This window comes from Saccopteryx leptura, chromosome 3 (genome assembly GCF_036850995.1).
Source record: "Saccopteryx leptura isolate mSacLep1 chromosome 3, mSacLep1_pri_phased_curated, whole genome shotgun sequence".
NCBI lineage: Eukaryota > Metazoa > Chordata > Mammalia > Chiroptera > Emballonuridae > Saccopteryx > Saccopteryx leptura.
Window position 1 is genome coordinate 50472789 of NC_089505.1, and position 24645 is coordinate 50497433.

Genomic DNA, 24645 nt, shown 5'->3' on the forward strand with positions numbered 1-24645 from the left:
GCTAATGCTATGATAGTAGTCATTTTGCAATGTATCAAATCAACACATTGTACACCTTAAATTTACAGAATGTTACATGTCACTTATATCTCAATAATGCTGGGAAAAAGGAGTAATTAAAATTAAAATTTTTACTTCAATATTTTATTTAAAAATACATATTCTTTGCAGAATTACTGAACCAGAAGCTCCCCAGATGTCTGTAACATGGTTAGAGAACTCAAAATCCACTCTTTGGCAGCTACTGAGATGACTAATATGAAGCTCCTCACTACTTTTATTCATGTCTTATAATTAAACCCCTCTGTCTCAAACTGCAAGAGGAAACACAGTTAACATTATTAAATCAATTTTATGTCTTTTGACCAGGATATATATATTTTTGTATTATTTTTAAGGTTTTATTTATTCATTTTAGAGAGGAGAAAGAGAGAGAGAAAGGGGGAGGAGCAGGAAGCATCAACTTACATATGTGCCTTGACCAGGCAAGCCCAGTGTTTTGAACTGGTGACCTCAGTGTTCCAGGTTGACACTTTATCCACTGCACCACCACAGGTCAGGCCGACCAGTATATATAATATATACGATAATTAGGGGATATTTCAAAATAAATATGAAGTGATAGAATATCCTCTAATTTTTGTGAGCAGTTAAATAATATAAAGAAGGTTAGCCCTGGCTGGTTGGCTCAGTGGTAGAGCATTGGCCTGGCATGTGGATGTCCCAGGTTCTATTCCTGGTCAAGGCACAAGGGGAAACACCCTTCTGCTTCTCCACCCCTTCTCCTCTTGTCTCTCTCTCTCTCTCTCTCTCTCTCTCTCTCTCTTCTCCTCCTCCTGCAGCTATGGCTCAATTGGAGTGAGTAAGCCCCCGGGGGAACTGGGGATGGCTCCATGGCCTCTGACTCAGGAGCTAAAAAGAGCCTGGTCGCTGAGCAACAAATCAACACCCCAGATGGGCAGAGCATTGCCCCCTAGTGGACTTGCCAGGTTAATCCCAGTTGGGGTGCTAGCAGGAGTCTGTCTCTGCCTTCCCTCCTCTCATTGAATAAAAAATAAAAAAGAAAGAAAAAAAAGTTTAAGATGCATATATATAACTCAGAAAATATACATATAGATATGCATATTTACTACATAATAATGAAACCTGCATTTTTATATTTCCAAACAGAAGTCAAAGATGTGAAATTAGATGGTATAAATTAAATGCTTTCCCTCTCTTTCGTTCTCTAGTGGAAACTGAGAAAAAGGCTTACTATTACCACAAGCTCTCTATTATAAATTATAAATTTGTTCTCTCTCAGCCTTACTTTCCTTCACTTAGTAAAATGGTATTTCTCTGCCTTTTCTTCATGGGTTAATGTCATTGTACTCTATTAAACTTTCTCTAAATGGAATATATTAGCTTTTAGTGTTAGGATCCAAACTGGAGGTGTTTTTATACTGTAAATTATGTCTAGTGTTTTTTCTTTCCTTTACAGAGGAAAATGTAACAGGAAATGGGTTTGCATAGCAGTCAGAGGGACTTCAGCCAGATATAATGAAAAATTTCCTGGTAGTCAAGTTTCAGCTACAATGGTTCAATTGGTGGGTAGGGGACGATGTGAAATCTACTTTGTAAATTTGTGGAAACAACCCAGATTCTTATCTGTTTGGAATTCTTTAGAAGTAAATCTGTCTGGTGGGCAGGGAGTAGACTTCCAGGTCTGTAAGGCCATTTCTGCCTTACATCATCGAGACATTCCAAAGTAACATAAAATATATACATATCTATAAACCAACTGCATAAAAGCAAGAACACTCTCGCGAAGTTTCTGGGCTGGAGCACTAGTGACATTGGGAGAGGACAGTGCATCGGTGTGCAGGTCGACTGGTGCATTGCAAGATGGTTTAACATTGCCACAGCCCTCTCCAATGGCCACAACCCTCTCAGCACTTCTGGGTCTAATAATCTCATCGCTAGAATAAAGGAAGATAATGTGTTTTTCACAGAATTATGAGGGTAAATGAAATATATAAACAGGACCCACACAGAATCCACCCTTTAAAAGTTTAGGATCTGAAAGGATAAAAATTTTTAAGAGCCCAAAGTTATGAAACATACAGCTCTAAATTGTTATACCATAGCCAATAATTTTTGAAATCACAATTTTTTATAGGTAACATGATGCAATTCCTTACCCTAATAATCATGGTTTTGTTTGGGAAAAAACATTAGATGTTTCTTCTCTTTTATCATTATCTAAAGTCTCAATATTCCTTACAATGATAGAACACTGCTAAAGTTATTCCTATTTTTTAGCAAAGTGAAAGAAGAGAGAAACAAATGTGTAACAAAGATAATTAAATATATCTTTACATCACCTATCACAGAATGGTAGTATAAATTTTTAGTTTGTTTTGTAAAGAAATAGTTTCTTAATCATCTCTTCTTATTCCTCTCAGAAAATATTGACCAAATATATCTTTTCAATAATGACAAGGCTGTTGTGTGTGTTTCAGACGTGCGGTGCTGGATTCTTTCTCGCCCAGTCAGGAGAATGTTTGCCCTGTGACTGTAACGGCAATGCCAACACGTGCAAGGACGGCTCTGGACTCTGTGTGGTAGGTCAGGGGCACTTACACTTCGCACGTATTTCATTGGCCCTTTGAGTGTTGAGTGGGAATCAAATATTCTTTCTGAACGTTGGAGCTACCTAGGAACAAACCGCCAATCAATTTTTTTTTTTCTTTTACCCTTTACCTTTTCCTGTAAAACACCTCATATAAGCTGCTCATGATTGTAAGTGGCCACCAAGGCATGTGTCTGAATGTGCATGTGCTCCGGGGGTAACTGCCTCACCACCCTCTGCAGCTGACTTCCTGCTGTGGGCCAATGAGAGACTGAAAATAATACACATAGGAGGAAATCACCCATCCAAATTCCTCTGTAATAGTACAGTTTGCCATATGTTTGGCTTTGCTCCACATAAACTGGGAAAATATAACAGTTGTTTCATAGGCTATCTTACAACTTGTAAGGTAGTCAGGCCTATAGATCAAAAAAAATTTTTTTAAATGAGGTTTGAGCCAAATTGCTAATAAAATGAAAAGCTTTGGCCTTATGGCGTTTATAGTTTTGTGATCAAACCCTCAGAAGACTTTCTTTTTCTCTTAACTGAAATGAATTCTCCAATAGACTGTTCTTCAGTGAAATGTGATAAAGATTTGTAAAGGTCTCTTTGTAGTAAAAAACTGCTTGCTACATACATACTTTCTGTTTTCACTGAATGGGTTGACAACTTAGTGAAAATAGAAATTGAAAATTTTACCAGAAGTAGTTTCTATAGAAGTTAGAGGAGGCATTAAAATTTGATTGATTGATTGATTGATTTGAGAAAGAGAGAGAAACATTGATAATCCACTTAGTTGTACATTCATTGGTTGATTCTTGTACATGCCCTGATAATGGATGGAACCCACAACGTTGGTGTATCTGGACGATGCTCTCACCAACTGAGCTCCCCAGCCAGGGTCACAGGAGGCATGGTGTTTTGGGTTTTTTTTTTAAAGATTTTATTTATTGATTTTAGAGAGAGAAGAGAGAGAGAAAAAGAGAGAGGTGGAGGTCGAGGCAAGGAGCAGGAAGCATCAACTCATAGTAGTTGCTTCTTATGTGTGCCTTGACCAAGCAAGCCAGGGATTTCAAACCGGTGGTCGATGTCTATCTACTGTGCTACCACAGGTCAGACCATAAGATCATATTTTCCTCCATGAGCTATATATACTACATAGCAAAAAAATTAGATTTTTCAAGGTCATATGAGGCAAAAGAGGCTTTCCAAATTGCAAGAGTGTTTTGCATAAAATATAAGAATACTCAATTAAATAGACCTCTTTACCTCAAAATTAACATAATTGTTCTTTTAAGCAGATAATTTTGATTATAAGTGGTCTCCAAGGTGTGTACATGGAGGTGTTATTTTACATTAAGATGCAAATTAGAATGTTCTCATTTACTTTAAACCTAGCAGTTGCCATTCTTCTGAGGACAGAGAGAATGAAGTGGCAGACACTAACCATTGTTTTCTTTGTAATGTTTGTCACATCCTGGCAGTTCTGTTTTCCCCTCCCCCACCATCTTAAATAACCATCACATCCAGGATGTCCTCTGTAGCAGTGTAGGCACTGCAGCTGCCAAAAACTACCCTTTTCTAATGCTTCCATCTCCGGTTTCCTGTTATTTTAATCCCAGTGACATTTGAAAAATCCCATGGATTTTTGAACTAATAATGTACAACTTGATAGTTTGACTAATTAAAGGCTCTCTGTTATCTGGTTTATTAAAATATGTTAATAGGGACTGGCAAGTCCATCAGCTGCTATTCACTAAGATGGAAGACAAATAAATGAAAGGGGAGTAAGTTCCTCCTGCCAGTGCCCATGGAGAGCTAAGACAAAGCCACTCACTGACGAGGACATCCTCAGAATAGGAGCTATCATGGTCTTTCTCTGACTAGTCATGAGTTTCTGAAGGGGACAGTCATGTGTTCCTTCACAGAACATGGGGCCTGTGAGTTTCTAATAAAATTTGGGGATGGGATAGAGTGTAAACACTCTTATGTACTCTTGGGGGAGTTGCCAATCTTCTTGCAATTACTTTGTTCCAAGACAGAACATTGAAAAAGAGAGAGGTTTGACCTGTGGTGACGCAGTGGATAAAGCGTCCAACTGGAATGCTGAGGTCACCAGTTCAAAACCCTGGGCTTGCCCTTTTTTTTTTTTTTAATTTCTTTTATTAATTCATATTTAGAGAGAGAGTAGAGAGAAAGAGAGAGAGAGAGAGAAGGGGAGGAGCAGGAAGCATCAACTCCCATATGTGCCCTGACCAGGGAAGCCCAGGGTTTCGAACCGGCAACCTCAGCACTCCAGGTCGACACTCCATCCACTAAGCCACCGCAGGTCAGGCTAGGCTTGCCCAATTAAGGCACATATTAGAAGTAACTACTAATTAATGCTTACCACTCTTCCCATGCCCCTTGCTCTCTCTCTCTCTCTCCCTCTCTCAAATCAATAAATTAAATCTTTAAAAAAGAGAAAAATAAAAAAGGAGAGGGAGAAAGAATAGCTACCCTATTTACCCTAATCATGGTTCCTTCACCCCACCATACCTGGTAGAAAATACACTTCTCCCCAGTTAAAGTAATATATGCTAAATGTAAAAAACAAACAAACTCACAAGCAAAATAATGACAATACAGATAATACTGTACATGAAGTTCAAGGAAAATCAGCCACAATCTTATCCCCCAGAGCTAAAATATAGATCTATTCTTATAAATTTCAAATAACAAAAAATATAATTTGAATTTCATTAAGCACAAGTGAGGGAGCAGAAGAAGCTTGCCAATACAGAAAAGACAGATTGCCATTCGGTTGGCAAATATATTGTCTATGGGGTCACACTGGAATCAAACCCTGTTTGTCTGTTTCCTTCCACATCCCTGTCCCGGCCAGCTGGTTGAGCAGGGCCCATTTCTCAGCTCGTGCCCTGTAGCCCTCAGTTCCTGGGGAGCCAGAGAAGAGGCAATGGCTCCACATGAGCCTTCCTTGCAGCTCACTCTGCGCTCCAGAGTTTCAATCAGTTGTTTGCAGCTCACCTGGCCTAACTCGTGCCTTCCATTTTCCATAAGCAATTAAAAATAAAAGGCCTGGCCCTGGCCGGTTGGCTCAGTGGTAGAGCGTCGGCCTGGCGTGCAGGAGTCCCGGGTTCGATTCCCGGCCAGGGCACACAGGAGAAGCACCCATCTGCTTCTCCACCCCTCCCCCTCTCCTTCCTCTCTGTCTCTCTCTTCCCCTCCCACAGCCAAGGCTTCATTGGAGCAAAGTTGGCCCGGGCGCTGAGGATGGCTCCATGGCCTCTGCCTAAGGCACTAGAATGGCTCTGGTTGCAGCAGAGTGATGCCCCAGATGGGCAGAGCATTGCCCCTTTGTGGGCATGCTGGGTGGATCCCGGTTGGGTGCATGTGGGAGTCTGTCTGACTGCCTCCCCATTTCCAACTTCAGAAAAATACAAAAATAAAAGGCCTTTTTTTATTTCATTTTATTTTGCTTTTATTTTAAAGGCACATAATGCCTCTGCCTTGTCCTCCCTCCATTGTTTCTAAGTCTTCTTCCATTCCAATGTCCAATTTCAAGTAGATCTTATATTCTACACACTGATTTTAAGGAACCAAGGCATTTGACAATACAATATAGAATAGGTAAAGTTATGTTACCATTTGGACATATCAAAAAAAGCTCAGAGATTTTTTCATAAGAGGAATACATTTTTTTTTTTTTTTAGAGTATGTTTATTAAAGCTGGGACAGTGAAACAAGGAAGAGCGCAGAATAGAAGAAGCAGCCGGAGAGCCGGGGCAGGTGGCTGTCTAGGGAAGGAGGGATGCTACCTTTTCAAACACGGAAAGGCAGCCAAGTGAAAAGCGGCTTACCTAACGGAGCCCAGTGTGTACGAGGTGTCTTTCCGAAAGGCCACTTTGCATCTTATCAGAATGGGGACACGTGGGGCAGGGTTCTCAGCTGAGTCTGGTAGGCAAGGACCCAGAAGCCAGGCCACGGGAGTGAACCTGTCGGACTCCCTGGCAGAAGGAGGCGCAAGGAAGGAATGATGGGGCAGATAAATGGCAGGCAGTAGGAAAGCCTGCTCCAGACGCTCCTTTCCTTGATGTGTCTTCCTCACTAGCAGTGGAGACACCTTTCAAAATCACAACCTAATCGAGGCACCCACCTTTCTAAAATTACTCAGGAGCATGTATTCCAGCCCCACTGAGCTCCTCAGTCCCCCCTAACTCACTCCATGCTCCTGCGCTCTGTGCCGGAGCTGGCGCCCTCTACTCTCTGCCTAGGACTTCTTGCTCAGCCTCGCAGGCGTGGGTCTCTCTTTCAGGAGGAGGTACTGTCTGTTATAATAGAGACTCAGGCTCAGGTTCCTTGTGGAGGAATCAGCAAACAGTGTTGTTACCTATGCTAGGTGTTCTGACTCTTGCTTCTCAAATTATAATGTAGGCCGGAAATATTGACGCTACTTGGGAGCTTGTTAGAAATGGAGCCTGACCTGTGGTGGCGCAGTGGATAAAGCGTCGACCTGGAAATGCTGAGGTCACCGGTTCAAAACCCTGGGCTTGCCTGGTCAAGGCACATATGGGAGTTGATGCTTCTAGCTCCTCCCCACTCTCTCTCTCCTCTCTCTCTCCCTCTCTTTCTCCCTTTCTCTCTCCTCTCTAAAATGAATAAATAAAATAAAATAAAAATAAATTAAAAAAAAAAAAAAAAAAAAAAAGAAATGGACACCCAGGCCCTGGCCGGTTGGCTCAGCGGTAGAGCGTCGGCCTGGCCTGCGGGGGACCCAGGTCGATTCCCAGCCAGGGCACATAGGAGAAGCGCCCATTTGCTTCTCCACCCCACCCCCTCCTTCCTCTCTGTCTCTCTCTTCCCCTCCCGCAGCCAAGGCTCCAATGGAGCAAAGATGGCCCGGGCGCTGGGGATGGCTCCTTGGCTTCTGCCCCAAGCGCTAGATTGGCTCTGGTCGCGGCAGATCGACGCCCCGGAGGGGCAGAGCATCGCCCCCTGGTGGGCAGAGCGTCGCCCCTGGTGGGCAGAGCGTCGCCCCTGGTGGGCGTGCCGGGTGGATCCTGGTTGGGCGCATGCGGGAGTCTGTCTGACTGTCTCTCCCCGTTTCCAGCTTCAGAAAAATACAAAAAAAAAAAAAAGAAAGAAAGAAATGGACACCCAGGCCATCGCCCAGATGTCCTTAATCAGAATTTGCATTTTCACAAGGTGCCCAAGGTGTTCGTGTGCACGTTCAAGTTTGAGAAGCACTGATCTAGACAGAGCAGTATTTCTCAAACTTTTTGGTCTCGTGAGCCCTTTACACTTTTAAGAATTATTCAGGTTGCCAAACGACTTCTGTTTACGTGGATTACATCTATCGCCATTTTCCGCATTTGAATTTAAAACAAAATTTAAAATAATATTTTCCTATTAATTTCTTTGAAAATAACAATAATAAATCACATCAATTTATAAATTGAAAATATATTCAAAGTCTGGGAGGCAGATGAATCTCATATACGCTTCTGCATCAATCTGTGATGATACTGTATCTCCTATCTTATAGCTTCAGGAGAACTCCACTTAACACATGTGAGAAATCTAGAATGCAAAAGAAAATAAAATCTTAATATTACTATGGAAATAGCCTTTACTCCCTTGGGTATACTTTGAGACCCACAGATCTAGATAGATTATAGTCTTGCGCAAAGATTGTGACAAACCACACCAAGGCTGACCTGATCCTTCAGGCCTTCTTCCTACATTATGCCGGTGCTGTGGCCAAGTCAATAAGAGACATCTCTTCTCTTGTGAAGGAGACACAGCTGGTATCCAAATGTCATTTCTAATGCTAATCTACAATTGACTGTCTATAGTAGCTTTCTTAGCCACCGGCCAGAGATTCTGAATGTTTTTGTCATTTTTAAGTAAGATCAGTTTTATTTAAAGATAACTCTTCCCCTCCAACAACATATTTGCTGATTGTTGTCATTTTTTGTTTTCTGTTTTTTAAATGGCAGGCCATTGAAGGTAAAGGGATATTTGCAAGATCAGAGTAAAGGATTTTCAGAGTTAGAGGAAAGCTTATTGGCTAGCAAGTCTAGATCCTCATTTACAGATGGAAAATAGAGGCCTAGAAAGGTCAAGTGACTTGTTCAACCAGCTAGAAAATGGAAGAGCTAGTAGCTGCTTCCAGCACTCTGCCCATCTCCCAAACTGTGCATCACTGCTTTTTAGGGAATTTCACTACAACCCCTTGAAAAAGGGGCAGGTGAGGAAAGTCAGTGTTCACACTCTGAGCATTTAGAGGTCGGAGAGATTTGGTGGCTTTGCCCTTGAAGGTAATTGCTCCCCATGGCTGCCATGGCAGAATTAGAGCCCTAACCAGGAATCCAAAGCATCTGTTGAGCCATAAGCAGACAGAATTGGGAATTAGATCATTTTTGCAGCTTAGTGGGTATTTCAGGCATGAAGAATGGTCTGCACAGGTGGGTTTCATCTGTCCAACAAGGACTCAGACCAATCTGACCCCAGTCTACGAATAGCTCTGCCGGATTGTTCATGGCTTAGATTCCTGGTAGTTGGGCAAGGCTCTCTGGTTTCCCTGGGATGAGAAATTGCCACTGGTTTTTAGCTGGCTTTGGATGCATGCTATTTCCTTTCATTGCTCCAGACGCTAGTGGACTAATTTGCTCTTTGCCACTTTTTCTTTCATTCCTTTTCCCAACAAATATTTACTGACAACTGACTTAGCACAAGATACAGTATTAAAAACTGTGAGAAAACTATGTTAACATCCTGTTGTAGTCACATCGGATTTTATTTTTCAGAGTTTCTCATTGGTCTATCAGGCAATCTGAACTATCCCCTAAATTCCATTCTAACATAATTCTAATTAGGAGTCAAAGATAACCAATTAAATATGCAAAGGGTGTTCAGACAAGATAGCTGGTTGCCCACAGTAGGATTCCTCTTTTTTTTTTTTTTTTTTCTGAAGCTGGAGACGGGGAGGGACAGTCAGATAGACTCCCGCATGCACCCCACCGGGATCCACCCGGCACGCCCACCAGGGGGCGACGCTCTGCCCCTCCGGGGCATCGCTCTGTCGCGACCAGAGCCACTCTAGCGCCTGGGGCAGAGGCCAAGGAGCCATCCCCAGCGCCTGGGCCATCTTTGCTCCAATGGAGCCTTGGCTGTGGGAGGGGAAGAGAGAGACAGAGAGGAAGGAGGGGGTGGGGGTGGAGAAGCAAATGGGCGCGTCCCCTATGTGCCCTGGCCGGGAATCGAACCCGGGTCCCCCGCACGCCAGGCTGACGCTCTACCGCTGAGCCTACTGGCCAGGGCGGATTCCTCTTTTTTAACCAGTGTGTATACTTTATTTGAAGCTCACACTGTTTATAAGATAGTCTGCGGCCTCCTCATGCAGTCATTTTGTGACTCTTGGAGAGGAGCCTTTCCTCGATCACCCTGGAGGCACAGTATAATGTGGGAATGAGCAGCCTAGCCTCCGGAGTCAGATAGCCTGAGTTAGAATGTTACTTTTGCCGCCTACCATCTGTGCCATTGGGCAATGTATATATTAAACAGTCTGTGCCTCCATCTTTTATATGTAAAATGGGGGGTCGGGTGGGGAATATAACTTTACTTAGAATTATTGTGAGAATTAAATTAATCTATATAAAACATTTAAAACAGGGCCACACTATCATTTTATTTTGAACCTCAACATGGACCATAAGGACAAACGAAAGAGCTTAGAGTTCAGCCTACCCCTGCTCCATCTTGCCTTTCCCAGGATTCCTCCACAGAGTACTGTTCGGGAAAAGTCATTCATTCTGTTGAAGCTCTGTGCATAGGTCTTACTAAGAGAGTTGCTCCAACAAGAGGGTCTCTCTTCAATGGTGTTCTGATTCTAGCGCAGCATAATTTTTCACTTAAAACCTTATTCAGCCTTTATACACTCTGATGAATGTAAAGATGAAGATATCATAATGCTAATTACATTGCCTTATGCAATCCAGGCCAGTCCATTTGGAGAAAACTATTAGCAAACTAGCAGCACTGCCTCTTATGGAGTACTAGTCAGAAGTCAATCTGTCAGCTGGACAAAGAGCAATGACTACCTGCCACACTGAGGTTGATAGCAGTACTGTGGTTAAAGACCAAGCTGGGAGCAGATGGATACAGTGTGAGGGTAGCGGCAGGTGGAGAGCATCAAGGAGGGAGTCCGGGAAGTTTTGAGACCAGGTCAAGATCACGAATGATGAATAGGCATCTTAGGCAGAAGAATCAGCCTGTTTTGTGCTTTTTTTTCTAATCACCTCACAACAAATTGAGAAATTTTATAAACAAAGCAGCTTACTATTTCTTGTATGTCACTCTCCAAGACACCAACCCGCTAGATGAAATTCTTTATCCACCTTCTTTTCATTTATGCTTCAGCATGACACACTTTGTTCTTTCAAGCCCATAAATCCTTAAAATGTTACCACTATCGTGGGTAAGCACCAGAGAAATTTTATTTTTCCATTTCATATTCATTCCAAGTCGGTAAGCTGACTCTTCTACAATATCCAGAGTTTGATTATTCTGGTTATCATTCTGAATTAAAATAAGTAACTAATGGCCCTGGCCGGTTGGCTCAGTGGTAGAGCGTCGGCCTAGCGTGCGGAGGACCCGGGTTCGATTCCCAGCCAGGGCACACAGGAGAAGCGCCCATTTGCTTCTCCACCCCTCCGCCGCGCTTTCCTCTCTGTCTCTCTCTTCCCCTCCCGCAGCCAAGGCTCCATTGGAGCAAAGATGGCCCGGGCGCTGGGGATGGCTCTGTGGCCTCTGCCCCAGGCGCTAGAGTGGCTCTGGTCGCAACATGGCGACGCCCAGGATGGGCAGAGCATCGCCCCCTGGTGGGCAGAGCGTCGCCCCTGGTGGGCGTGCCGGGTGGATCCCGGTCGGGCGCATGCGGGAGTCTGTCTAACTGTCTCTCCCCGTTTCCAGCTTCAGAAAAATGAAAAAAATAAAAAAAAAAAAGTAACGAATGAATAATCCTCTCAGCACACAAACTCTAGAGTCCCAGGCTGTTGGTACACACACAGTGGTCTGGAAGGAAGTTGTGTATTATTGTGTGCACTTTCTAGCATTGACTGGGGCGATGTGGCTCCTTCATTATGATCAGTACTGATGCACACTGTCTATTCTGTCAAACCTGACATCTTCTTTGCTAGAAGTATTGCTTGGTTCCTAGGTTCACTTTCTATAAAATTTCTTTTGTGTCCTAGTCAATGTTCCTATCTTTTGTCTTATAGCACTGCCTGCGGAACACGACAGGGGAGCACTGTGAGAAGTGTCTGGATGGTTATATCGGAGATTCCATCAGGGGACCTCCACGTCTCTGCCAGCCATGCCCCTGTCCCCTACCACACGTGGCCACGTAAGTCCTAAAGAAAGAGGTCTCTTCTATTGCTTATGCCCTTGTCCCCATTTTTTGGGTCCTATCCAGAGTTCTGAGTTTTTTCCATAGTCAAAGCTGAGGCCCTCCTGTTGAGATGAGACTGGACAAGATACAGGAAAGGTCTCTAGCTTAAATACAGTTTCAGAGAAGCTTAGGTACATGCAGCATAGGCGATGACTCTATTCCCAAAATATTGAGGTGCACTGTAAAAATTAATGAAATCTCCCAAGTTTTATAAACAAAGGTAGTCTCATCTTTTATTGGCTATCCCTTAACCTAGAGAGATCACAACTAGTAATGCCAACAGATCCATTATAATTCTATATTTCCATGGTAGTGTTTCTTCTGACTCTGACAGAGCAGACAGTTTTCTACATGTTGTATTCTTTTCAATCAGAATTAGAATACATATAAACAGAATACACGTTTTAACAAATCACCTCACAGAAGATCTCCATGAAAACTAGTTTTCACCTGTGGTTATATTTTGACCTGACTGAGTATTTAAAGAAAATAAACATATATCTTATTGGAAATAATGAATTTCTTTTTAGATACCTAATATGTATAAATCGAGTAGTCAAGTCATGACTAATCATTTTATTGGCTGGTTTTCCAAACATCAACCAATTATCCAATTCAATTCAATTCAGTCTCCTAATTCAATTCTGACACTAACTCCCCAGGGTTAGGGCAGACCCCAGAAGTTAAGGGCTTAGTCTCACTTCAGCAGCCAGCCAAATTGCGACCCCCGGGCTTTTCACATTTCTTCCTAGCTAACTTCAAATTTAGGAATCCTTCAACCCCACTTAGGTTCAGTAATTCTCTAGAACGACTCACAGAACTCAGACTAGTAAGTTTTATTTTAAAAGATACAACTCAGAAACAGCCCAATGGAAAAGATACAGAGGGCAGAGTAAGGATGAGGATACAGGAAGGACCACAGCTTTTGTGTGCTTACTCTCTAGGGGAGCCACCTTTTAGCAATTAAGTGTGTTCCCTAGCCCAGAAGCTTCCCAAGCCTTGCTGTTGAAGAGCTCTATTGAAGTTCCATTACATAGTCATGATTGAGGAAATGATTGGTGATTAAACTGGATCTGCAGCCTCCCTCCCTTCCCTTGAGGTGGTAGGAAATATGAGGTTGAAAGTTTGAACTCTCTAATCATGTGGGTGTTTCCCCTGGCAGTCCAACCTCTATCCAGAAGCTATGTAGGAGTCCATCAAGAGTCACCTCATTATCATACACTCTGGTATGGTTGGAAGGAACTCATTATGAATGGTAAAAGACAGCCTTGAAATTCCAACAATTTTAGGAGGTCTGTGCTAGGAACTCGGGACAAAAACCAAGTGTGTGTGTGTGTGTGTGTGTGCGCGCGCGCGCACGTGTGCGTGTGTGTTTATTATACTTCAAGTAGATAGAGTAATGAAACTAGGTTAATAGCTGTGCTCTGGCACAAAATAGCTGTATGATCTCAAACAAAGTCTCACTTTCCATGGGATTTGGGATCAAGGAGACTAGATTCAGATCTTGGTTCCATTCATTGATTCCTTTAGCTGTTCTGGATCTCAGTTTTTTTCCCTAGTAAATCAAAGTCGGTGCCAGAATCTGCCTCATAGGACTAGGATAATACCTGTAGTCTATTGGGGTGGTGCTTTACACATGGAAAGGCATATGGTAGATGTTGGCTTTAGTAAGCACATACTTTATGTTTTTTCAAACCTTATATTCTCCTTACTCTATGTCAGGCACTGTTCTAAGGGTGTGGATGTAATATTTAGTTGACAGGTGTTGTAAAAATTAAATTAAAGAACGCATACAAGAGAACTAAAAAAGGCGCCTGAATACCTGTGACACACACACTTTCTTTTTTTTTTTTTTTTTTTTTTTTTTTTTTTGTATTTTTCGAAAGCTGGAAATGGGGAGAGACAGTCAGACAGACTCCTGCATGCGCCCGACCAGGATCCACCCGGCACGCCCACCAGGGGGCGACGCTCTGCCCACCAGGGGGCGATGCTCTGCCCCTCCGGGGCGTCCCTCTGTTGCAACCAGAGCCACTCTAGCGCCTGGGGCAGAGGCCAAGGAGCCATCCCCAGCGCCCGGGCCATCTTTGCTCCAATGGAGCCTCGGCTGCGAGAGGGGAAGAGAGAGACAGAGAGGAAGGAGAGGGGAAGGGGTGGAGAAGCAGATGGGCGCTTCTCCTATGTGCCCTGGCCGGGAATCGAACCTGGGACTTCTGCACGCCAGGCCGACGCTCTACCACTGAGCCAAACGGCCAGGGCGACACACACACTTTCTTAAAAGAGAAAAAAGAGAAGATGACAACCAAATGCCTAATGCTTTGTCCTTATCTGAATACCAATATCGACTAACATTTTACCTAATAGCTTGTGATTTGTTGAAATCCCCTGATGGGTCCTACAGTCAGTGAAAAAGTCAGATGTTTTACAGCCCCATCTTTCCTTAGCAATCATTAAACTGCTTCAGCCCTTCCTTTGTGATTTTTCATGTTCGATGGTATTAATAATGTGTGCATAATGGATGGTGTTGAGAGGGAGAATAGAAAACTGTAACATTAAATATTCTGTTATTTCCGCTCAAGTGTGTCCTGATTTACAAGCTCCCTTTGCCTCATCTAAGTGTACTGTTTTATTGTTCATTAATATTCTGCTCTCAGATTCTGAACATATCTGATGACATGTTTGGCATGCTGCTCTCTTACATGATATAGTTACTTTGTTAAACATATTTACCCCCAACTTTCTAATAACAGGTTTCACTTATTTGCCCATGTAAATAATGATGTTATATAGCATTCACTGCTCAAAACAGATCTGTAAGTTTTGAGCTTTAGTTTCTTTCCTTTTTTTCCTTTTCTTCTTCTTTTTCAAACTGTAGATTCTTTAGAAACTAACCAATGAATTAGAAAGGCAATCTCAAATGTTAATTGTATTGTCTTACTTTTGCACTTTTTACATCATTCTCATGACAAAACTTTCTTATCTAAGTTATCTGACAATGTCTTGAGATAAGAGGCTTTTGGAACTTCATTTCTATGAGAAGTTTTATCTATATGCAATCCACAAATTATTTATCAAACACTGATGTGCCAGTCATGTACCAGTCACTGATCACAGCAGTGAATAAAACAAACAGTCCAGCATTTATTAAGATAGGTCAAAATACAGCAGTATTATAAAGCTCCTAAAGCAAATGACCTGTTCCCGTTTGAGCCAGATTATCTAGTATTTCAGTTGATCAAAAAGCTATTCTGAAGGTTCTTAACTCTTTTAAATAATCAAAACAGAAACTTGCCAGTTTGGTAATAGTCTTCTTTCCTTGGAAGAGGAAGTAGTTTCCACAGGCATGAGAGATCACTATTTCCACCCGTGTGTGTGTGTGTGTGTGTGTGTGTGTGTGTGTGTGTCCGTCCTAGTTCCAAAGAGCAGTTGAAGGTCTTGGGGAATGTGCTCTGCAGTTAGAACATATTTAAAGATATGGAAACTGTAGTCTCCATAGTACAGATTTGAGGTTGAAAATTAACATAAATGCAAAAATACACCATCCATAAGTAAAGAATATATGTGAGAATATGGGGGAATTGGAAAGGGTGTGAAAGACCTTTTTTTTTTTTTTTTTGTAGTGGCAATAGTTCTCTTTCCTGAATCCCTTGGGGGGGAAAGCTAGCTACAAAAATGAGGATGGGGAGGTAGTCTGTGACCATAAAACAAGACACATTTGCCTGGATCCTATAAAGTTCTAACCTTTGATCTAGCCTTGTTATTGACTTAGTTAACTGATCTGATCAAATATATTATCAAATATTAAATACACCATTGCCTCTTTCAGCTTTTTAAAAATTCCTATTTATACTTTCTACCAAAATGAAACTGCCAGAATTTTTATTTGAGCTCAGAAAGGCGCCAAGTATGGAATCTAAATTACACTTTCAAAGATCTGCTATTCGAGCCTGCAGGCCCAGGATTTGGTTTCCAGTTACAGAGCCTCATCGGAAAGCAAGGAAATAAAGTCTGAGGCAGTTTAGCAAACAAACAGTGCTGAGTCTATTTTGCTTTAAGTTCCCTAAGGGTTTTCCAAGAGCAAAAGACTCCCTTCCTCTTAGGAAGGGCTCCATGGTTGTTAGTGGGGCTGAGAAAGGCGCAGTGTTTTCATTTTCCTAGCCAAGACAGACTAGATTCTGAGAAAAATACAAACAAATAATGCCAATGAAAAGCATAAAAGGAACCCTCCGTGGCTGGTATGGGCTCTGAGTCTCCCACCATGGAGACCCATGGTCACGCAGCTATTCCCAGGGACCATTTGCACAGAATTTATTTATTTATTTTGAGGTTGGCCAGAAATCCTCCACATCTACTAGTAGTTATGGCAATGGCTCCATCTAAGGAAAATGTCATCTGTTTGAAACAGCAGGACATTAGCTCAAGGCAGATGACTCCAGGCACCGGCAGATGTTTGTCCTTCAGGCAGTAGGCAGGCTGCTGAGTGAAACGTCTTCAAAGAAACATGCACGAGGGTTTGTTCACGTCCTGGACTCTTAACTGACAGTGTTTCTTTAAATGGGCTAAGGAATAAGAACAAGCAAAATAAAGAGTAAAGGCCAAAGAAATATAATTTCGTGGGAATGTTTTTAATCAAACAGTGGGAGGAAATAAATTAGGAGTATTACCTTTCACTAGAAGCACATATTGTTTTCTGACCTGATTTTATAAATGTCTTCAAACAAAGCAAACCCACCCATTAGCTTTTCTCTGGAAGCCCATTAGGGTAAAACTGCTGACGCATGCAGGAATGTGAGAGCAGCTGATCGTATTCCATCAACTGTACAGTACCTAGGCCAAAACTAATTTAAAAGTCTTTAAAACTTTTCACACCCATCTCATATGGGTAAATTCATGTGTCAATGTAGAATTTTCCAAATGTGGAGAATAATATTTTATTTCCCTGCCTTAATAATTAAGATACTTATTTACTCTGCTGAACTAATATTTGTATTAATTTTGTCGTAATATTTTATCTACAAAGAAAAAAAGATGAATTAAGAGAAGGGTTCTATGCACTAAAATCCCTTTACGGTGGGTCCTAGTGCTTGAGTATTTGCTTTGTGACTTGGGTTAGCTAAGCCAGTCTCTCTGTCCTTTATTCCCAAGCTTCAAGGAACACATAAAAGAAATTAAGGTTCTGTGAAGATTATTGAGTATAGTTTAGAATTGATTCATAACTTTGAAGAGTGGAAGAGATCTAAGGAGGAAAAAAATGGGGAACTTTCAAATTTATGCATGGAAATTGATGAGAATAAGATGAAAGTCTTATATAAATCTAAAATTGCAGACAAAATTTAATTATTTTATCTGCCTTTGGAATATGTGTTTCAGACTTGCATTAAATAAAACTAATGGCCCTGGCTGGTGGCTCAGTGGATAGAGTGTCAGCCTAGCATATGGATGTCCTGGGTTTGATTACTGGTCAGGACACACAGGAAAAGCAACCATCTGCTTCCCCCCTTGTCCCTCTTTCCCTCCCACAGCCAATGGCTCGATTGGTTCAAGTGTGACCCTGAGCACTGAGGAAAGTTCCACTGGAGCACATCAACCTCAGGTGTTAAAAATAGCTCGGTACTCAAGCATCAGCCCCTGATGGGGTTGCCAGGTGGATCCCAGTTAGGGCGCATGTAGGAGCATGCCTCATTATTTCACGTCCTCTCACCTAAAAAATAAAACAAACAATAATAAAGATAAAAAATTAAGCAAATGACCACATCCACTTGAAAAAAGTCTCTTCAGTGATTTATGGAATTGACTTCTAACACTCCCTTACAATTCTAGTTTTGCAGAATCCTGTTATAGGAAAAATGGAGCCATTCGGTGTATTTGTAAAGAAAACTACGCTGGACCTAACTGTGAAAGGTAGGCTAATGAAATGTACTATTTTCTGTGTTGGTCAAAGGAAGCTTCCTGTTTTTTGCACTCATCAGTTCTGCCTTGCTCCCCTTCAGTAGGCCCTGAAGCACATACTGCTGAGGAAGGAGTAGGGGATAGGTAGCATTTTAGAACTCTGTGGGGAAACTTTCTTCATCCCATGCCCCAGATACAGATATAACAATATGCTTTCTTAGGATCCATGCCAGGACCACATCAAGATAAATGGACGTGGAAAGAAGAAATGAGCCTAACTGGTGGTGGTGCAGTAGATAGAGCACCGACCTGGAATACTGAGGTTCCTGGTTCAAAACCCTGACGTCACCAGCTTGAGCACAGGCTTGCTAGTTTAAGTGCAGGGTTGCAGGGTTGAGTGCAGGACCATCAACATGATTCGAAGGTTTGAGCTCCAAAATTGCTGACTTGAAGCCCAAGGTTGCTAGCTTGAGCCCAATGTCACTGGTTTGAGCAAGGGGTCACAGGTTTGGCTTGAGACCCTGGTCAAGGCACATATGAGAAGCAATCAACGAACAACTAAAGTGAAGCAACTACAAGTTGATACTACTCATCTCTCTCTCTCCTCCCTTTCTCTCTCTCTCTTTCTCTCAAAAAAAAGAAAAGAAAAGAAAGAAAATATATATATATATATATATGAAATGAGTATGTGTATTTTAAAAAGATTCTCTGGATGGTTTTGGTAACACTCCCCTCTCTCTCCATCACTGAGGATCAGGGGTATAATTAATAAAGTGAGGCTTCCTTGGTAAGTAAAAAGTGAGTCCAATCCTCTATTAAAGTAATACACTGAAAATACATTGCAATGCATCAAAATAAAAATGAAAGAAGGCCCTGGCCGGTTGGCTCAGCGGTAGAGCGTCAGCCTGGCGTGCGGGGGACCTGGGTTCGATTCCCGGCCAGGGCACATAGGAGAAGCGCCCATTTGCTTCTCCACCCCCACCCCCCTCCTTCCTCTCTGTCTCTCTCTTCCCCTCCCGCAGCCAAGGCTCCATTGGAGCAAAGATGGCCGGGGCGCTGGGGATGGCTCCTTGGCCTCTGCCCCAGGCACTAGAGTGGCTCTGGTTGCGGCAGAGTGACCCCCACCCCCCACCCCCGGTGGGCAGAGCGTTGCCCCTGGTGGGCGTGCCGGGTGGATCCCGGTCGGGCGCATGCAGGAGTCTGTCTGACTGTCTCTCCCCGTTTCCAGCTTCAGAAAAATACAAAAAAAAAAAAAAGAAAGAAAGAAATCCTCTATCAGTGCCACCCATTAAAATACATTGAAAAAAAGCACACATCTATTTTTTACCTCCTTCTTTATGCCATTTCCTCTGCTGAGAAATAAACAAATTCCATGAGAGTTTGTAGTTTTTGAATCCCTGTTTGATATTTATACTTAACTCTTTTTTGGGGTTGCTCTGTCTAGACTCGACTCAATCAAGAAAGGCCTTGACAACTAAGAATATGGGGCTTCCCACTGAATGGTTTCTTGGCAAGACATTTCTCATTTTCCCGCCTGTTAGCTGCTCTCTGTTTTCTATGAGAAAATGGCTTCCACAAAAAAAAAAAAAAAAATCACAGAGAGGTCTTCTAATTTTTAACAGAAATACTATTGACATTGGCCTTCTCCTTGTGGTTAGGCAGCAAAATGATAAGTGGTGCCATAAAGACAGGGAAGGCAAGGCAAGGAGACACCAGTCAGACGTCTGGGCCAACATCTGCAGTGTGCCCCCCTCACAACAGCATGCTGCCGGCTGCCTTGACTGGGATCAAAATGTAACCTTCGATTACAAGCCATCTCACTTCCAAAGAAAACACCCTCCACCTCTCAAAAAGTAGTTCTGCCACTCTTTCACTATGTCTATGGCACAGAGAAAATCTCTATACTAGGAGGCCATTGCTATTATGAGTATTCAATGTGCAAAATTATGAGCAATTCTTTCCCCAAAGGGTTGGATTTTTCCCGTTTTTAGCTATATCCTTTAGTGATGCTCAGATTACCTTTGGTTGTTTCATGTTTGTGACACACTCATTCTGTATTTTCTTACTTGGGGACCCAGGAATATGAGACACCTGATTTTCTCATGTTCTGCCTCAGTGGGGGGGTCTAGGAGAATTGTCAACCAGCCAGGAGGGTGGGGGGAGCTTTTCCTCTTTAGTGTCTGAAGTTAAACTCAGTGTAGTCTGATAAGATTGAGCTGTATTACCAGATACTGGGTGTCCAACAGTTCCTCTGAGAGGAAATAATGGCCTTAATTAGATCCCTTCTAATCTAATGCAAGGCCAACCAGAAATGAAGTCATCTCAGCCCCAAGAGCTCAGTTCTGCAAAATCACTCAGTAGTGTAGCTGAAGGTTCTGTCAGTGGGGGACCTGGCACAGGACAGCACAGCCACCTGAGATGTGGGATTGTAGATGATAAGTCCCCAACCCACATCAGAGGCCCTGAAACCTGCCGCTACCCTGGAAGGCTGGGTCAGATCTGGTGCTGCTGATGGACCTGCATGATGGGATGAGGGAGAGAGCCTCGTTTGGGGAGTGGAAGTAGAGAGCCTGGCTGAGTTTGTATCTCAACTTTAGGCCCTTGTGACCCCCCTGGGCAAGTTATTCTGACCTCTAAGTTATTTCCACATCTCCAGGAAGGAGAAAATAAAAATACCCACCTTATAATAAGACTGTTGTGAGATGATACTGTCAAGTTTTAATATGGCACCAAACTAACTGGTGACAGTGTGAGTCACTACCATCATTGTTGAGTTTCCACCACTGGCATAATGGGTGTCTGGGACAAGTTGGCTCATTTCCCTGAATTTCAGTTTCCTTAACTAGAAATTATGGCTTTGAAGTAAATAGTGCCCTTTATTGATGGTCTCCTGTGTCCTCGTCGCTTTACTTTCTCATCTCTCTGCCTCTCATTCACCCTGTGAGGAAGTCATAATTTTCTCATTTTGTAGGTGAGGAAACAGAAACTAAGGGATGTGGTAGGACTTGTCTAAAGTCACATTACTGCTCTGTGGGGGAGCCAAGATTTGTACAGTTTAGCTTAAAAATCTGGACTCTTTCCCTGCCCCCATGCTGGTTTTCCAAAATGTCTTCCTATTTTAAACCTTGACAATGAATGAATTTGATGAGTCTCTGCTATGCAGGAGAAAAATTGTTAAGCTGTTACTAAATTCCCTTTCACAAGTCGCCACACCTGCAGAGGTGCTAGAAGTAAGTGTCCTCCGAAGGCCCTTCCCCTGCATCGGGGCAGGATCACTTCAAGAGGCCCCTCTCCTCCTCCCCTTCTCTGTCCACCCTCCTCTATACCTTGCACTTCTAAAGAGAATGTGCTGAGGTCTTTTACATCAAAAGTTGACCTTACAATACAAGGGATTCCTCCTAAAAATGGAAATGACCGCACAGCAGACTGGTGAAGAAGGCAGGGATACAGAAATAACTGAGTCATGATTTATTATCCTCGATGAAAGTCATGGTCAGGGCAGGAGGCAAACTTGAAAACCACCATTACAAGGCAGAAAAAAAAAAAGATTATAGAAAAAAAAAGGCAAAAGCTCTTCAAGAGTGATTTCTTTCCCATGAATGGGCTAGATCAGGGGTAGTCAACCTTTTTATACCTACCGCCCACTTTTGTATCTCTGTTAGTAGTAAAATTTTCTAACCGCCCACCGGTTCCACAGTAATGGTGATTTATAAAGTAGGAAAGTAACTTTACTTTATAAAATTTATAAAGCAGAGTTACAGCAAGTTAAAGCATATAATAATAATTACTTATCAAGTATTTATGTCAGATTTTCACTAAGTTTGGCAGAATAAATCTTTATAAAACAACTTACTATAGTTAAATCTTTTTATTTATACTTTGGTTGCTCCACTACTGCCCACCATGAAAGCTGGAACTCCCACTAGTGGGCAGTAGGGACCAGATTGACTACCACTGAGCTAGATCATAAAAAAAAAAAAAAAGGTGGTCTCAGCTACTTTTGATTTGTGCTTTACCCTGGGACTGTGGGAGTTCTGTTTTGAGTTTAACAGCCAAGTTGTGAAGTTTTCCCAGTTAAATGCCATCTTACATATGCTGTCAATGTATTTTGAAATGGGACTTGTCCACAAGATCTTTTTAAAATATGCAGCTGAATGCCCAGGATGGGCAGAGCATCGCCCCCTGGTGGGCAGAGCATCGCCCCTGGTGGGCGTGCCGGGTGGATCCCGGTCGGGCGCATGCGGGAGTCTGTCTGACTGTCTCTCCCTGTTTCCAGCTTCAGAAAAATGAAAAAAAAAAAAAAAAAGAATTAAAAAATATGCAGCTGATTTGTATGGGTAGCTATTTCAAACAAAAGTAAAAATTAGTCCCATCCAAGAACACTGTGGGGTCTTGCTGTACTTAGAGATTATTTAGTCAAGGGACAGACAAATCTGACTGTGTGTAAGTATCTCTTGAAAACATTTAGATGCCTAAGCCTTCCGCAAACCCCTCCTTGTCCCACTGTAATGGACCTCTAGGGATGAGGCCTGGGATCTGTATTTTGACAGCGCATTGGGTTCCCTCATTAGTCCTCACACTGCATTGTGAACTACTGCTGTCTGTCAATCTTCGCTACCACACCTGCATGAGAAGAAACAGTGTTTCTCAAACTATGGTTCAAGGACCCTGGTATCCTTGAAGATATTCATAGGGTTTTATGGATTCTCAGTGGATATTACTTTTGTGTTTAATTTCAATAATAATCTTGATAAAAGGTTAATTGAACATGTTCTGGACTTTCTGTACCATTTTATAATAAAAGGACCTCTTCCTCAAGGAGAAAATAACAGCTCATGCTGTCTCAATGACACTTTATAAACAGCTGAAGGCTGAGTGGCATGACCTCAAGGCAAATGGAGTCATCACAGCACATGGCAGGATATGTGTGCTGACAGTCCCCTACCATGTCATGTTACCAGTGGCTATCTACTTGCAACAAGACATCAACTATTGTCTTGAATTAATAGTGTTGATTTGAATTTGATTAATTTTACAATTTAGTGTGTGTTCTATTTAGGAAATTTGTCTTGGTTTTCTAGATGTTCAAAGCCATAGACGTAAGGAATTTCTACCTATATTTGAAATATAGACATTATTTAAAGATAATATAAACCAACACTAGAATAGGTATTCTATAAAAATATTTTTTGTTCACAAGGATGCATATCACATCAAAGTTTGAGATACACTGCTCTAAAACATAAAGTATTATCCTCTGACTCTACCATATAAAACAGCTCAGACACACTGTCTTCACAGAAAGGTCAGCATTCCTTAGCCTGCTCTTGCCCCTGCCTGTCTCTTCCCAAAGTCCTTTTTCCATCTTTCAATTTTAAATCTACATATTGGACCTGCTGCTCCTCAAAGCCACCAGATCAATTGTAGAGTTTACTACATTTTATTATGATGATAATGATAAAAATAACAACAAACACTTATTAAGTGCTTACTGTCTTTCAGGCACTATTGTAAACACTGTACATACAATGATACATTTGAGCCTAAAAAATTCTGTGAGATTTATTTTTATCCTTTCTACAGAGGAAAAAAGTGAGATACAAAGAGGTTAAGACATTTAACCAAAATCACACACTTTAAAAAATATCTGGACTATTAAACAGAGTTTTTCAAAAGAAGTAACATCTTATTTTTTTATCCACTTTTCCCCCTGACACATGATAGGCACTCAGTTATGTATATTTGTTTCAGTGGTACTTGATTTATTAATTCTTTTACTAAAGCCACAATAGAACTATTTACATCCCTTTAAAAGGCACCAGGTAGTGAAAAGTCAGTCATTTCTTTCCCCATTTGACCCCTCACTTCCCATCTCATGCCAGGAAAATGGAAACAGGTAACTCAAGTTACCATCCTCTGGCTGAATAAAGGTTCCAAATAAAAGTTATCTTCTGATGCAAATAATTATAACATATACAACCTTACAGGCAGGAGTTTTGCAATTTTCATTCCAATGTGGTCTTTCCTCTGCTCCTAAATAGTACATTTCAAAGATGATGGGTCTGAGACTGAGAGCCATGCATAGGCTTAGCCTAAGGTCACGCAATGGTTAATGGTAAACCTGAAACTAATATCCAGTCCAAAGTTTTCAGTTAATAAACGTATGTGAACCCAATGCCTCAGTATTTCTCACTGTCTCATATGACCACTTCAATAGTACACCTTTATCCATTCAGTTTTGCAGTAGAGTGAGAAACGTGCTAGGACCACATGAGGATTTATCATGTGAATCTTGCTGCTTAAGGATGATGAGAGAAGAATGGGGCAAATTAAAGCAAATCCCAGAGGACCTTACAACCCTAACAAGAAAAGTAATCACAGTGTCATCAGAGATGATGATGATGATGACAGTAATAATAAGTTTCATGATGGCCTTGCTGATAGAGAAGAAAAATTCAAAAGAGGAAGGGAGGAAGAGAAAGATAACAATTGTTGAGGCTTATAATGACTCAGAAATTTATTTTGGTTCTTCCTACAGGCACTAAATTTTTCAAACCTAAGGTATCAGTCCTGTTATCTGTACAGAATTTTTCTTATGCCTTCCTACTCTCTGCCTTGCTCAACTTCTGAACTCTTGCTCTGTGACCTTGATGAGTTATTTACATTTCTCTAGCCTGATTTCCCTGTCTTTCATGGA

The 24645-nt window shown here is 41.9% G+C and overlaps 1 protein-coding gene across 5 annotated transcripts in view; it reads left to right on the plus strand.

Moving 5' to 3' along the window:
• LAMA4 (laminin subunit alpha 4) overlaps positions 1–24645 on the plus strand; it is a 167788-nt gene that overhangs the window by 50420 nt on the left and 92723 nt on the right. For all 5 annotated transcript variants that reach the window (XM_066373432.1, XM_066373430.1, XM_066373429.1 and 2 more), the window contains exons 3-5: positions 2502–2603; positions 11893–12017; positions 17880–17960. In XM_066373432.1, coding sequence (XP_066229529.1) covers positions 2502–2603; positions 11893–12017; positions 17880–17960 — 308 coding nt within the window. The remainder of the gene's footprint in view (positions 1–2501; positions 2604–11892; positions 12018–17879; positions 17961–24645) is intronic.